The sequence below is a fragment of the Lynx canadensis genome, chromosome A1 (assembly GCF_007474595.2).
Source record: "Lynx canadensis isolate LIC74 chromosome A1, mLynCan4.pri.v2, whole genome shotgun sequence".
Taxonomy (NCBI): Eukaryota; Metazoa; Chordata; class Mammalia; order Carnivora; family Felidae; genus Lynx; species Lynx canadensis.
The window spans coordinates 109,505,129-109,520,813 of record NC_044303.2 but is presented as its reverse complement, the minus strand read 5'-3'; the positions used below and the strand labels follow the sequence as shown (position 1 = coordinate 109,520,813).

The following is a 15,685-nucleotide window of genomic DNA, read 5'->3' as shown; positions in this document are numbered from 1 at the left end:
AAGTCAAATACACATATTAAAAATTTATAGGTTGGGGCGCCTGGGTGGCGCAGTCGGTTAAGCGTCCGACTTCAGCCAGGTCACGATCTCGCGGTCCGGGAGTTCGAGCCCCGCATCGGGCTCTGGGCTGATGGCTCAGAGCCTGGAGCCTGTTTCCGATTCTGTGTCTCCCTCTCTCTCTGCCCCTCCCCCGTTCATGCTCTGTCTCTCTCTGTCCCAAAAATAAATAAACGTTGAAAAAAAAAATTAAAAAAAAAAATTTATAGGTAAATACCCAAATAAGTAAAGGAGACTATATCATTTACAATCCAGAGAAGGGAAAAATGAATAAACAAAAATAAATCAATCCCACCAAAGGCAGGTAAGTTGGGGGGGGGGGGAGAACTAAATACAACTCTATAAGTTATCATCCAAAATGAATTAAAATGACAATGAAAAAAAACCAAAGATGGTCAGACTGAATAAAAAACAAAATTCTGCTATTTGTTGAATAGTAGTAATTAAGTCGGTCTCTGTAATGGCAAAAAGACAAAGTAACCAGCGACAGAGAACAGAAAACCCAGGACAGACTCATGCACGTAGGGAATTCTGATATATAACAGAGATGACACTTCAAATCACTGAGAAAAGGATTGACTATTGAATAAACAGAGCCAAAATGGCTGGTTATCAAGGGAAAAATGAAACTAGATTCCCACCTCTCACTTAGATAAAATCAACTTAGAATTAAATACTTACATGTAAATAGCAAAAACTAAAACCTTTGGAAGAAAATATAGTAGTAGGGTAGGATTTCTTAAGACACAAAAAGAACTAATTAGAAAAGATTTGTGGGGCACCTGGGTGGCTCAGTTGGTTAAGCATTCGACTTCAGCTCAGGTCATGATCTCACAGTTTGTGGGTTTGAGTCCTGCATCGGGCTCTGTACTGACAGTTTGGAGCTTGGAGCCTGCTTCTAATTATGTGTCTCCTGCTCTCTCTGTTCCTCCCTTGCTTGTGCTCTGTTTTTCTCTCTCTCTCTCAAAAATAAACATTTTAAAAAATTAAAAAAAAAAATTTGTGGGGTGGCTGGGTGGCTCAGTCTGTTGAGCATCCAACTTCAGCTCAGGTCATGATCTCACAGTTTGTAAGTTCAAGTCCCTTGGTGGGCTCTCCACTTTCATTAAACAGTCCACTTCGTTGGGGCGCCTGGGTGGCGCAGTCGGTTAAGCGTCCGACTTCAACCAGGTCACGATCTCGCGGTCCGTGGGTTCGAGTCCCGCGTCAGGCTCTGGGCTGATGGCTCGGAGCCTGGAGCCTGTTTCCGATTCTGTGTCTCCCTCTCTCTCTGCCCCTTCCCCGTTCATGCTCTGTCTCTCTCTGTCCCAAAAATTAAAAAAAATTAAAAACAAAAAACAAAAAAAACAAAAACAGTCCACTTCGGGTCCTCTGTCTCCCTCTCTCTGCTCCTTCCCTGTTCACGCTCTCGCGCGCTCTCTCTCAAAAATAAACATTAAAAATAAATAAATAAAATTTAAAAAAAGATCTGTGAATTCAACTAACTTAAAATCAAACCTGTTCATTAAAAGACACTATAAGAAGGTGTAAAGATGAACATAAAAAGTTTGAGAAGATATTTATAATACATGTAACTAAAAAAAATTGAAAAGCAGAAGAGATAAAGAACATATGCAGATCACTACCACTCTCATTAAGACATTAAAAATAGGTGAAAGACACAAGCATTTCAAACAGGAAAAAAAAGATTAAACGTGGAAAGATGCTACAGAGAACAAACTGAGGGCTGCTGGAGGGGAGGTAGGTGGGTGGGGTTAAATGGATGATGGGCACAAAGGAGGGCACTTTTTTGGATGAGCACTGGGTGTCATATACAAGAAATGAATCAATGGGTTCTACTCCTGAAGCCAAGATACATTGTATATTGTTAACTAACTTGAAAAGAAATAAAGAAAGAAAGAAAGAAAGAAAGAAAGAGAAAAGGAAGAGAAGGAAGGAACAAAAGGAAGGAAGAGAAGGAAGAGAAGGAAGGAAGGAAGGTAGATCATCAGAAATCAGGGGACTGCAAATGAAGACCAAAATGATTTACCATTGTAAACCCATCAGATTCACTAAAACTAATAAACTGACAAAATCAGTGTCAGACGATGCATCAGAGAAAACCTTTACATTCTGCTAGCAGTGCAGTTTAAAGTCCTTGGAAGACAAATTTAACATTATTTTGTAAAATTTAGTGCCAACAATTTTACTCCTACGTATGCCCGAGACAATCTCATACTTTTGCTCCAGAAGACATCACAAGAATGTTCCTAGCAGCAAAGGTTCTATCACTAAAGACCTAAAAATAGCACAATATGTCCATCTCTAGGAAAATGGATACAGCATGGTGTACTTCCATGACACAATTTTGTACATCAGAGAAAATGAATGAATGAACTATAGCTATAAACAACCTGAGTATATAAAAACCAGATAAAAAAGGCAAATCCTTGAAGAGGACACAGAATATGGTATTTTTTTTAAAAGCTCAAAAAAAAACCCCAAAGTACATATGATAAAATTATTATTATTATTATTATTATTTTGAAGCAGAGAAAGCAAAAATCTATGTCAGTGTTTCTGGGGAGCGAAGAGGACAGAAGGTTGAGATGAGGAGCTACTAAGTGGATCGCACCTAGTAGTAATGCAAGAGTTCTTGGAATGGGTGTGGAGGGTGGTATCAGGAGTAGTCTTTAAGATTTTAATGCTTTAAAACTTAACTTTGTAACTTAAGCATGCATGTGTATGCGTACACACACACACACACACGTGTGTGTGTGTGTGTGTGTGTGTGTACACATATTTATTTCCATTCTTTGGTATGTATCAACTATATATAAAAAAGTAAAAAAAGGGAAAATATGAGTAAAACATGCTAGCCGATACTGCCATGGAAACCAAATCCCCAGTCCATTACTTACTGGTCAAGGGTCTTATAATAAATGTCCAGATCCTTGTTCACAAGCTCTGTTGTTCTCATGACAATCATCATTTCCCTGTACTTTTCCTCCGCATCCCGAAATTGAGGTTCTCGAAGTTCTCTCTTAAAATGTATAATTTCTTCCTCATAACCTTTCTGTCGCCCTATTGCCAAACTGTGATTTCTTTTTATATTATCTATTTTTTCTTCCAATTTCTGATGATCACTACAGAAGGTAAAAATGACAATTAAGGACAATTTTTAGCTTTTAGCAGCCTGAAATGGAAAAGCTGGATCTTTTCAGATATATAATAAGTCTCCTTATTAAGGCTTCAGTACTAAAGAAAATTTTCTTCCTTCCCAAATCTCTGAAGCTTCCAGGTTTCTAAACTGCTGATTTCTGTGTGCCGAATAAGGAACTCTGAACACTGAACAAATTCCTTACTTTAAGCACTAACCTAAAAAAAAGTGCTGTCAGTGATTAAATTACAAATTCACAGAATTCTGACTGTGAACCAAGAATGCACAATTATCAACACTGAGAAGTTACTAAGAAGGGTCATCATTTTGTTCACAGTACATCAGAGACAAAATACAGTTTCATCTCAAACTATTAGTTTCTTTGGTATTAATAAAAGTTTGTAATCTACAAAATCTCACTTGCCCAAATAGAAGCATAATTATAACCCCAAAAGGTAAAATACACAAACTTTTATGATAAGTTGGGAGGTAATACAGATTTGAATATGTGTTTTAAAAACCTTACTCATTTAACAGTTATGTATTAAGCACCTCTTATTAAGCACTGTTCTCCAGTTTATGGACATTCTTACAGAACTGGCCTGATTATGTTTTGTTGATATTTCTGTTGCACGCTAGTTGAAGACAGATTGGAAAAAGATCAGACCTACTTAGTAGTCTGAATGAATATAGACATCACTGTTATGTAGCAGGCAAAGAAGAAATTATAAAAATACCTGGCTTTTCTTCAGTAGCAAAGAATAAATTATTTCGATTTTAAGTATCTTCTAAAAGCTTCACTCTTTCAACTTCAACACTGGGAGTGCTAACAATGCAATGTTAAAGAGCTGAGGCTTGGGAGCTAGGATATCTGGGGCACATTCCAGGCCTTCATCATAATTTCCTGTGGATTTTTTTTTCTGGGTCTCAATGTCCTCATGCTTTAAAAATGAGACTGAAGATGAAGAGCTCTTCCAGTTATAAAGTTTGATTTTTTCAATATATGAAAGAGATTTTTAAATAGCTAACTGGGGAGATCTGGGGACTTCGCATTTTTAATCCTGCCCATCACTCCAGTATGACTACAAATTCTTTATCACTTCTTTGGTAATTCAATTCGTAAAGCCCTGACATATAGTTGCATAAAAAAAATCCATTCACCTCCCTGTAAGCCTCAAGGTAGACTTATGCTAAAATTCTTTTTTAAAAAATATACTGAATATTGTTTACATTTCAATAAAAAGATCTTTAAAGGCTCCTTTTACAAACATACTTTTTCATTTGTAAGACCTGCATTTGACCCATTTCCTTCAAATGCTGTTTTCTTTCTTCTTCAACTTCTTTTAGTTCCTCATTTCTTTTTCTTAAAGTAAGGTTATCTTGTAGCCATCTTTCTTGTATCTAAATAATATTAAATTGGTTAACAAAAACAATCAAGTTACCAACATGAGACTCAATATACAGCTGTTGACAGGTGGTACTAATTCTGCCTTTACTTGGAATCATGTTAAACTCAACAGAGGGGGAATAAGCCACTGTGAAGGGATCTTGAGGCCTGGAAAAATATGGCTGGCCCATAAGTACACAAAACAGATATTTAAAAGATGAAATAAAAGAATATAACTAGATGTTGTAGTATTTTATACTTAATGCCTCATTGGATCATCTTGCATGGGAACCCCACAAGAGAGACTACTGATGTAAAAGATCACAAGAGAGAAATATACTATCAGTCTCCCCCACTTTTTTTCCCCTATTTGTATCTGTCCCCTAACATGTACCAAGGTTGTAAGAAGCGTTAGGTATGTCAGATAGACCTTTACTTTGAAGCTGACAAATGATAGTCACAAGACAGTCAGAAATTTCACAAAAATAGTATATATCTACATAGTGATGACACTTTCCCTGGCCATTGAACTGAATTGAAAAATTTAAAAGTTGGCTGTTCTGAGTACTTCTGTCCTTAAAAAAGAAACCCAATCACTTAGCGGCAGCAGCAACACCAACATAATTATTTCAGTAATTACCCTGGTGATTGTGGACTAGGCTGTCAAGAGCCAAAACAAATAGCTTATAAGGTGACTCTTTGGAATGTAGACAAAAAAATCTTGCAGAAACAGGTTTGGCTCATAAAAGCCTGAATATAGGAAACTCATCCCAAGTTCACAGTCTGGACTTTTCAAAGAGGAAGCTAGGACCCTCTTGCAGTAATCCTTGCAACTGAAATAAACTCAGTGGTGTGGGAAGTGGGAGGGAGGGGCAGACTTGTGGCAGTTATCTTCTTGCCAACAGTAATGGCACAGGAATTACTAAGGAATAAGGATCTGGGAGGTGAGTGAGAAGAAGGGAAGCCCAGGACTTCTGTCACATGCTTAAGTCTCCCATCTATGATTCAGTAATTTGAGATAGGTATTTTCTTAAACTGTCATTAAGGCCACCTTCAGTTTTCCTGCAAACAGTAATACAAATATACATATAAATGATACAGTTGTAAATGTCCTTTTGTTGCCAAGGCAACCTAATGTACCACTGCAGCTGCTGTGACTTTCAAAAATTCTTGGGGCGCCTGGGTGGCGCAGTCGGTTAAGCGTCCGACTTCAGCCAGGTCACGATCTCGCGGTCCGTGAGTTCGAGCCCCGCGTCGGGCTCTGGGCTGATGGCTCAGAGCCTGGAGCCTGTTTCCGATTCTGTGTCTCCCTCTCTCTCTGCCCCTCCCCCGTTCATGCTCTGTCTCTCTCTGTCCCAAAAATAAATAAACGTTGAAAAAATTCTCCCATAGTAGACTATGCTTGGACTTTTTCATTATTAGTAACAGAAAGCTAAGCATTTCTTTCTTTCTTTTTTTTTTTTTTTTTTTAAGGTCAGCTTCTAGTTGCCCTTAACTGTCATTCTGGAAGACAGTATACAGCACAGTGGTTAAGGAGCAAAAGTTTTGGACTCAGGTACATCTAGGCTCAAATCTCAGCATTACAAAGCTCTCATATTTGATGACTTTGGGCAAATTAGTTTAAATTCTGAGCCTCAGTTTACTTATAAGATGGTGATAATAATACCACCTGTCATACAGAGCTGATATGAAGATTAAATGAGTGAACATATGTAACCAGCACAGTGCCCGGCTCAGTAATTGATAGGGAAAAGCTTTTTGGGTTAAATGTGTCCTTGAGAATTCCAATTATTGCTTACAAAACAAACTACTGGAGAAAGAGAAAAGAAAGCCAGATGCAGTTATAATACAACAGAACTGTTTTTCTGTTATAGGAGCAATTTGACAACGTAAGGTCAAGTTCTCCTTCTATTGCTGCTTTTGTGACCTGGGGCAAGACAGGTCACCTCCAGTTCCTTTCATCTAAAAAAGGAGGGAGGCAGGTTATTAAACTACCAAATTTTTTATTCTGTGGACTAAATTTAGTAGAGCTTAATCATGAAATAAGGTAATGTTAGGCTCAATTTTAAATATTAACTCCAGTCATCCAGCTCAGATGACAGTTAATGCATGCAGTGGGATACCTAAAGCAAACCTAAAAATTAGCTGCCTCCTAGGCAACTTTGATAAAATAGCACACTGAATAGATGCAGTTCAATGCCCATCAAGTCTGGTTGGGAAAAAGACCATGTAATTCTAGAGGATAGCTTAGAAGCTCGCAATGCTCTAGCTCAGTGACTGATAGATCAGAACCCCTGGGGAACTTTAACAAAGCATACATGCCTCTGCTCATGCCCCAGAAATTCTGATTTATTGGCCTATAATGGAAACCCAGACATGTATATTTTTAATAACACAGGTGATTTTTTTTTTTTTTTTTTAGAAAACTGAGATGTAATTCATATACCATACAATTCACCATTTTAAAGTGTGTAACTCAGTGGTTTTAGTATATTCACAAGATTATGCCACAATTACTACTATCTTATTTCAGAACATTTACCACCCCTGAAGGAAATACACTAACACATTAGCAGTCACTTGATTCCCTTCTCTCTCCTTCCCCTAAGCCCTGGCAACCCTAATTTGCTTTCTGTCCCTATGGGTATCTGCATTTCATATAGAAAGAATAATACAGTATGTGGTCTTTTGTGATTGGATTCTTTGATCACTTAGCATGTTGTTTTCAAGGTTTATCCATGTTGTAGCATATATCAATATTTCATTCCTTTTCGAGGCTGAATAATTTTCCATGAGTGAGGGTTAATGTTATGTGTCAACCTGACTGGGCCATGGGGTGCTTAGACATATGTTTGGAAATGTTGGTGGAACATTATTCTGAGTACGTCTTGAAATTAACATTTGAATTGGGAGACTAAAACAGACTGTCCCCCCCGCCCCCGCAATGTGAGTGAGCCTCAACACATTAACTGACAATGACCTGAAAAGAACAAAGACCTCCAAGTAAGAGGTAACTTCGCTGGCCTGAATGTCTAAGCTGGAACAGTGGTCTTTTCCCGCCTTTAGGCTTGAACTGAAACCTTGGCTCTCCTTGTTCTCAGGCCTTCAAACTCAGACTGGAACTATACCATTGGCTTCCCTTGGTCTCCATCTTGCCAACTACAGATCTTGGGAGTTCTCAGACTCTACAATCACGTGAGCCAATTCCTTATAATAAACTCCTTTATATAAATTTGTATATAGGTATATATCCTATTGGTTCTGTTTCTCTGGAGAACCCTAATACACATGGATATACCACATTTATCCATTCATCAGTTGATGACCATTTGGGTTATTTCCATATTTTGACTACTGTGAATAACGCTGCTATGAATATTCTTATACAAGTTTTTATGCGAACATGTTTAAAATTTTCTTGGTTGTATCCTAGGAGTGGTAAACCCAAGTGATTCTAATGGGTGCCCCTAGTTCTCTAAACACTCCAACATTTATCTTAGGCTTTAATCACACCACCTTCCAAAGAACACCTCATCAAGGAAAGATAAAAAAAGATGCTGAAACACACTGTGTGGGGGGAAAAAAAAGCAGGGCACCTGAGTAGCTCAATTAGTTAAGCATCTGACTTTGGCTCAGGTCATGATCTCACAGTTCTGGGAGTTCCAGCCCAGCATCAGGCTCTATGCTGACAGCTCAGAGCCTGGAGCCTGCTTCGGATTCTGTGTCTCCCTCTCTCTCTCTCTGCCTCCTGCCCCCCCCCCCCCCAAATAAATAAACATTAAAAAAATTTAAAAGCCCCAAGACATTTGCTAAAGACCTATTTTTATTAATCTACACAGTGTCCTCATTGCCATAAATGCCTATGGGAGACATTTTTCTCTGGTTTGATTACAGGGAACTGGTTTCCTTTCAGCTCTGAGACAATGTAAATCTTAACTTTGTGACTTCCCATCTTCATGTGACTACTAAAATCTTTAACAAGCATATCACATTTCATGGGCTACATTTATATACTTACTACTCTCCTGGTTTTACCTTCTTGTCCATATTTCCATAGAGTCTCATTTTTCCACTAACTTAAAATGTTATTTGGCATTGCTCTATGTATATAACTTACTAAATAATTTCTGGAACAAGGAAGGTTACAAAAGTAAACTAATACAGTCAGATCTACTAAAGTTTAGACCATCAACTTAAGGGTCACAAATGGGCAAATCTTAACGACCTCTACATATGTTTATATATGGAGGAACATGAACGATTTATAGACTGTGATTTTAAATAGACCATCCCTATGTAAACTAGTGATTAACTAAACGTTGTTATACACACCATCATATATTTATAGTTATTCAGCATTTATGAGATGGCAAAGATTTACTTTTTTTAAAAGATTTTATTTAAAAAAAAAACTTTATTATTTTTAAGGAATCTCTACAACTAACATGGGCCTTGAACTCACAACCCTGAGATCAAGAACTGCATACCCCACTGACTGAGCCAGTCAGGCACCTCTAGGTGGTAGAGATTTACTTTTCACTAATATTTATATATTTGAAATACCTGGCACTATGGCTAGAAGCCCTGCAGACAGGTGATAGAGCTAATCTTCAAAAAGATTTTAACCGTCATTTATAACTAGGTGATTAAAGCACTCATATAGCAAATTTTGTTTAAAACAGCAGGAAGAAAGAAATGATACAGCTTTTAAAGACATTAACTACAATGCTTACATAAGGAATTATCTTTAACAAGATAATTTCTCAATGTGATTTTAATTACAATGCAGAAATTAATTTCCTTAATAGGGAAAATGAAATAGGAATCAATTGAAAAATGACTTAATATATAGATATTTTGGTTGTAACTTTTAAGATTATTATACCTCCATCCTTGTTTTGTGTGACTTTATCTTGCATTAAGAAAAGAAATAAAAAATAAAGATGTATGTAGGATATTCATTGCCACCACTTGCAATAAGAAAAAAGTAATCAATTTACGGTACACACACAAAATGGGGTATTTCATCATCATTACAAAGAATGTGGTGGGTGGATGAGATGACCTGGTATGTAAGACCAAATTGCGCTAACTGAAAAAAGGTGTAGAATATCAATGGTATGATCCCATATGTAAAAAGTGTATATATATATATATATGTATACACACACACACACACGTACACACAGATATTGATCTACCCACCTGTTGATATGAATAAGCAACTTCTATAAGAACAAACAAAAAACTGTTACCAGTAATGACATCCAGGAATGAGACCGGGAATTGGCAGAGGGGAGGGAGAATTTTAATTTATAAAATTAGTTTAATTTTATGTTTAAAATTTTGTATTTAAAATCTTTTATGTTTATACTTTTACTAAATGTGTCTTTTATGAGAAATAAAATAGAAAGGAAGAAAAGACTATGTTCTTACAACTGCTTTTCTCTGTATGTATGTTTATCCAACGGATCTACTGAAAGTAAAAGTAAAAATGAAAACATAAAGACTGGCATAAGTGATATCATAAGCTAGTAACAAAAAAGACCTACCTTCTGTGTATCAATATCTTGTCTCATGATTCCCATCTCTTTATTTATATTTTCTTTGTGTTTGTCACATTCACTTAGTTGAGCTATCACTTTATTAAGTTCATTTTCTTTTTGCTACAAAAAAGAAAATTCTTTGAAGAATTTTTACAAGAAAAAAATTATAAGTAAATAAATAATTTTAAGTTTTAAATTACCTTCTTATAGTCATCTTTCCCATCTTGAATATAATTCTCAATGTCCTTCATATAACCATGAATATTTTTAACTTTCTCTTTGATATCATTCATCTGTGAAAAAATATTTTAGTATTTATTTAATACTAATGTTTATTTATACCAGAGCATTTAAGAAGATTTATTTCCAAGGAAATAAGGTAACAAAAACTTCATAGATGAACACAGTGAAACACTGGCTTAGAAGCTGGAGCTTTGTGCTCCAGTTTCCGTCAACTGCAAATGTTATAATCTGAGATAATTCCCCTTACTGTTTATGGGATTGGATTAAAGAAATCTCTATTCTCAACTTCTATTTTAGATCAAGAAGCAAAATAATTTAATATTAATCCTTACTCTAACAAGAAGTTTTTTAAAGTTTATTTATTTTGAAAGAGGGGGTAAGAGAGAGACAAAGAGGCAGAGAGGGACAGAGAGAATCCCAAGCAGGCTCTGCACTGTCAGCATAGAACCTGTGTGGGGCTCAAACCCACGAACCATTGTATCATGACATGAGCTGAAACCAAGAGTCAGACACTTAACCAAATGAGCCACCCAGGTGCACCCAGAATTTTTTTAATTTTGTAAAGTTTATTTATTTATTTTGAGAGAGAGAGAGAAAGTGGGGCAGGGGCAGAGAGAGAGAGAAAGAGAGGGAGAGGGAAGGAGAAGAAGAGGGAGGGAGAGGGAGACAGAGGGAGGGAGAGGGAGGGAGGGAGACAGGGAGAGAGAGGGAGAGAGAGGGAGAGAGAGGGGGAGGGAGAGAGAGGGAGAGAGAGGGGGAGGGAGAGGGAGAGAGAGAGAGACAGAGAGAGAGAGAGAGAGAGAGACAGAGACACACACACTCCCAAGCAGGCTATGTGCTGTTAGTGAAGAGCCTGACACAGGGCTTGAACCCACAAACCTCAAGACCATGACCTGAGCCAAAACCAAGAGATGGACGCTTAACTGACCGAGCCACCCAGGCAGCACCCCCCAAGAATTCTTTTTAATGTTGTTTGTTTATTTATTTATTTATTTAAAACGTTTTATTTATTTTTGAGACAGAGAGAGACAGAGCATGAACGGGGGAGGGTCAGAGAGAGAGAGGGAGACACAGAATCGGAAAGAGGCTCCAGGCTCTGAGCTTTCAGCACAGAGCCCGACACGGGGCTCGAACTCACGAACCACGAGATCATGACCTGAGCCAAAGTCAGACGCTTAACCGACTGAGCCACCCAGGCGCCCCTAATGTTTGTTTATTTTTGAGAGAGAGAGAGAGACAGAGCACAAGCAGGGGAGGGGCAGAGACAGAGGGAGATACAGAATCTGAAGTAGACTCCAGGCTCCAGCTGTCACCAAAGACCCTGATGTGGAGCCTAAACCCACAAAGTGCAAGATCATGACCTGACCTGACATCGGACGCTTAATCCAATCAGCCACCAGGCACCCCTAATGAGAATTTTTAATGTCAGGATTATGTCACAAATCTCAAAATACTATTTATCTTATGTTTTTAATTTCATGTGAAATGCTAGTATCTAACATCATGCTCTGAACATAAGTTTAATATATGTATATAACAAAAATATAAATGAAATCTTACTTTATCCTGTGCTATTTTGTTGCTTGCATTTTTTTTATTGATTAATTCTTCTTTTTCCTGCTGGAACTTCTCCAATGTTGTTTCTAAAGGGCTTAACTGCTCTTTAGCATCCTAAAAATACAAAATACAGAATTTTATATTATATTCCATTATCTTATTTCAGGTGTCAGACTTTATAGTCCTAATCAAAGTACTTTGTATGTACCAGGCTTTAAAAATTAACTCATTTGCTCCTTCCAAACACTCTATATAAACCCTACCATCCCATATTTCAGATCAGTAAACAGGCATACAAATGATTTGAGGTCACAACAGCCAGTAAATGAAGAATCCAGTATCCAAATTTCGTTTAGCTCCAGAGTCTTCTTCTTAGCCCTTATGCTATATACTACTTCAGCCAATGACTTGATTCCTAATCCAGGCCATGTGCTCCCAGTTATATGGGCATGTGCCTTCAGGTATAAGTTTTTATGAGTCTGTAGGGGCACATGTCAACTCTAAGTGGCCAAAGAAGAGGAATGCTTTTCAGGTCAGGCCTCTCTTTTACAGATGGGAATATGATGATAACAGATAGTTTTGTCCTTAAGCTTACTTTGCTAAGGCTAAATAGATATTTTATGGTAATAAAAACATACAGGTATAATGATGTTGGTGTGTCCACACCTATTTTGGAAGGAAAGTAACAAACTATTTTACTAATCAGGAGTCTACATTATTCAGCCTTGTAACATCTCTATAGCATAATTACATGATAATCAATGTTCAAAACATGAGCCTCAAGCACGTTAAGATAACTAATGAAATATCTAATGAACCCATAAAAGTAGAGACAATTCTTTAGTATTACTTGAGTGTTAGGTATATTTTTTCGTAACGAGAAGAGGTATGGTGTAGTGTGAAGTCCAATGTCTTAGACTCTGAAAACCCTGCCTCCTACTAGCTGCATGAACTTGGCTAAGACATGGGACATCTGTAAGTCTCAATCTCTTTTGTATAAAAGAGATTATAGCCACATATCTCAAAAGGATTACTAAGACACTGAACTCTTTAATGTCAAAGGGCTTCATAAACAGAAAAAAAAAATTATACAAATGTAAGGTATTACTATTTAAAATTTTTTTTTAATGTTTGTTTATTTTTGAGAGACAGAGACAGAGTGTGAGTGGCGGAGGGGCAAAGAGAGAGAGAAAGACACAGAATCTGAAGAGGCTCCAGGCTCTGAGCTGTTAGCACAGAGCCCAAAGTGGGGTTTGAACTCACAAGCCGTGAGATCACGACCTGAGCCTAAGTCGGACACTTAACCGACTGAGCCACCCAGGCGCCCCAAGGTATTACTATTTTATATCACACTCTAAGCCTCTGATAATTTATAGTAAAAAAATACTTAAGAAACATTTATAACATTTAATGACAGGTTCAGTAATTTATTTAGTGCCCAGTGAATGTTTATAATTATGAAAAAAACTAGGTAAGATTATTTTGATTAATCTAGATAAGGAATGCCAAATGATTTCCATTCCATGTGCCTGCTCACTACATTGGGAAGGACTCTGAGACTACATCTCGAATCAAACAGAAAAAGTGTTATGAGTGGGAGGCAGTGTCTGCCATGGATAGAGTAATCTGCAGGTAAGACAAATGTCCCATACAATCATGTATGTCATTAGCCAGCCACGCGCTGACCACCTCCAATGACAGGAAATTCACTAATTAACCAGGCAGCCAATTCTTGCTTATTATGGCCAAAATCCTCCCAGACATCTTTACCTATTAGTACAAGTTCCATCACCTAGGAGCCATGCAAAGAATTATACTGTTTTCATTTGATCCTCACAATATCCATAGTTTTAGCTACTACAGCAATAAAGAGCACTTCATGTGTTTGAACTAAGGTAAAAAACATATATATGTATGTATGAATCTTTTTACCTTTATCTCTCTGAATAAGGACTGAACTTCAGTGGATAATTCCACAGTCTGCTCCTCCAGTTGCTGACGACGTTGTAAATTAGTGGATATCTGAAGTTTCTCTGACTTCAGTTCATTTGTTGTACTCTTTAAGTGTTGAATCTGTTCCTGCTGGTCCTGTATAAGCTTACGATTCAATTCAATCTTACTGGAAACTGCATCAAAATACATTCACACCGTGACTAATGTTAAGGATACAGAAAATACTACAAACAGCAACCTTCCTTATATGGATTCTATGGAGTTCACACAGGCTGAGTTTCCATGGGTCCCACCCCCTGTAGTAAAAGTGCTACAAAATCCCTCTTGACCAGCCATGGGTAAGGATCACAGGGCAGAAACAGTAGAGCTCCTCTGACACTTATCATTCAAAACCTCCCATCATTTAAAATTTGTTGTGCAAAGCAAGGAAACTTTTCTCTTTTGAGAAAAGAGTGGATATACTGTGGACTGGAAGAACATAACAGATACAAAATTTATGATAAAAAGCATAAGCTGGGATCAAGTCTCTATGCGTACATGAAGACAGACTCTATTACCTGTATCTAACTTGTGTTGTTTTTCTTGTTTCTCCTGGTTTACTTGCTGGACAGTTCTACCCAAGTCTAGTCCTTGCAGCTTAGCTGCTTGCTGTGCAATTTTTCTTTCAACATCTTTAAGTTCCATCTTAAGAATAAAACAGTTATTTCTTTTAACAAACTTGCTACATTATAATTATTCAAAATCTTAAAAAATTGCTATTATTTTAAAATCTAAATCTGCAACTGATTTCAGATATAATTTTAACAAAGTTTAATAGGGTGAAATGAATTTTAATAACTTAAATGACAAAAGCAAACTGACTAAAATGAAAATAAACAGGACTACTTCTTAACTCTCATATTTATGAATGAAATATCGAAACCCAGGAATGTAAAGTTTAAGCAGTACTCACTCAGACTATCTGCAGTTCAGGACAGGGAACTCTAAATTGCAAACTATACGTGAACACGATGTACTGTTTTTTACCACTCTCACATTTCACATTTAAAACACCAGGAAACAAGTTTTATTCTGCCTTAAACTACAATAAACTTACCTGGAATCTTTCCATAATTGTAACATCTGTCAGGCATACTTTAGCACTTTCTTCTTCAGGCATTATTGTGCCCAAGAGTGTTTCCTGTTCTTCTATGTCATTCTTTAAGCGCTGTATGTCTCTGTTGACATTTTGCAGTTTGTTTCTTAATTCTGGTATTTCCTTCTCCTTCAAATCAATTATGCTTTGCCTTAACAGAGAACACACAATTAAAAATAAGCTATCTAATATTTTTTTTATCATGAAACGGAAGTCCTAAATTTTTGGCAAGAATATCATAGAAGTGACTGTACCCTTCTCAGGGCATCTCATCAGTGAGGACATGATGTCATTACATCTTATTACTAGAGATGTTAATCTTGTTCATTTAGGTAACATGGTATCAGCCAGATTTATCTGCTATAATGTTACTATTTTTCTCTTTGTAATTAATAACTTATATTAGGAGAAATATGTTGGGACTATGTCATTATCTCATTTCTTCTCAAACTTAAGAAAAGTTTTTTTAAAAAAATTTTTTTTTTTCAACGTTTATTTATTTTTGGGACAGAGAGAGACAGAGCATGAACGGGGGAGGGGCAGAGAGAGAGGGAGACACAGAATCGGAAACAGGCTCCAGGCTCTGAGCCATCAGCCCAGAGCCTGACGCGGGGCTCGAACTCACAGACCGCGAGATCGTGACCTGGCTGAAGTCGGACGCTTAACCG

At 37.2% G+C, this 15,685-nt stretch overlaps 1 protein-coding gene and 1 long non-coding RNA gene across 5 annotated transcripts in view; one reads left to right on the top strand and one right to left on the bottom strand.

The window, feature by feature from the left end:
- LOC115515766 overlaps positions 1–7,831 on the top strand; it is a 40,570-nt gene extending 32,739 nt beyond the window's left edge. The window contains exon 5 of the long non-coding RNA XR_003969404.1: positions 7,685–7,831. This is a non-coding gene — a long non-coding RNA (uncharacterized LOC115515766). The remainder of the gene's footprint in view (positions 1–7,684) is intronic.
- The window catches only part of RAD50 (RAD50 double strand break repair protein), an 89,318-nt gene that overhangs the window by 22,544 nt on the left and 51,089 nt on the right, over positions 1–15,685 (bottom strand). For all 4 annotated transcript variants that reach the window (XM_030317828.2, XM_030317834.2, XM_030317852.2 and 1 more), the window contains exons 14-21: positions 14,979–15,168; positions 14,440–14,566; positions 13,862–14,055; positions 11,933–12,043; positions 10,330–10,422; positions 10,136–10,249; positions 4,470–4,597; positions 2,958–3,182 (exon numbers count right to left, since the gene is read on the bottom strand). In XM_030317828.2, the coding sequence (XP_030173688.1) occupies positions 2,958–3,182; positions 4,470–4,597; positions 10,136–10,249; positions 10,330–10,422; positions 11,933–12,043; positions 13,862–14,055; positions 14,440–14,566; positions 14,979–15,168 (1,182 nt within the window). The remainder of the gene's footprint in view (positions 1–2,957; positions 3,183–4,469; positions 4,598–10,135; positions 10,250–10,329; positions 10,423–11,932; positions 12,044–13,861; positions 14,056–14,439; positions 14,567–14,978; positions 15,169–15,685) is intronic.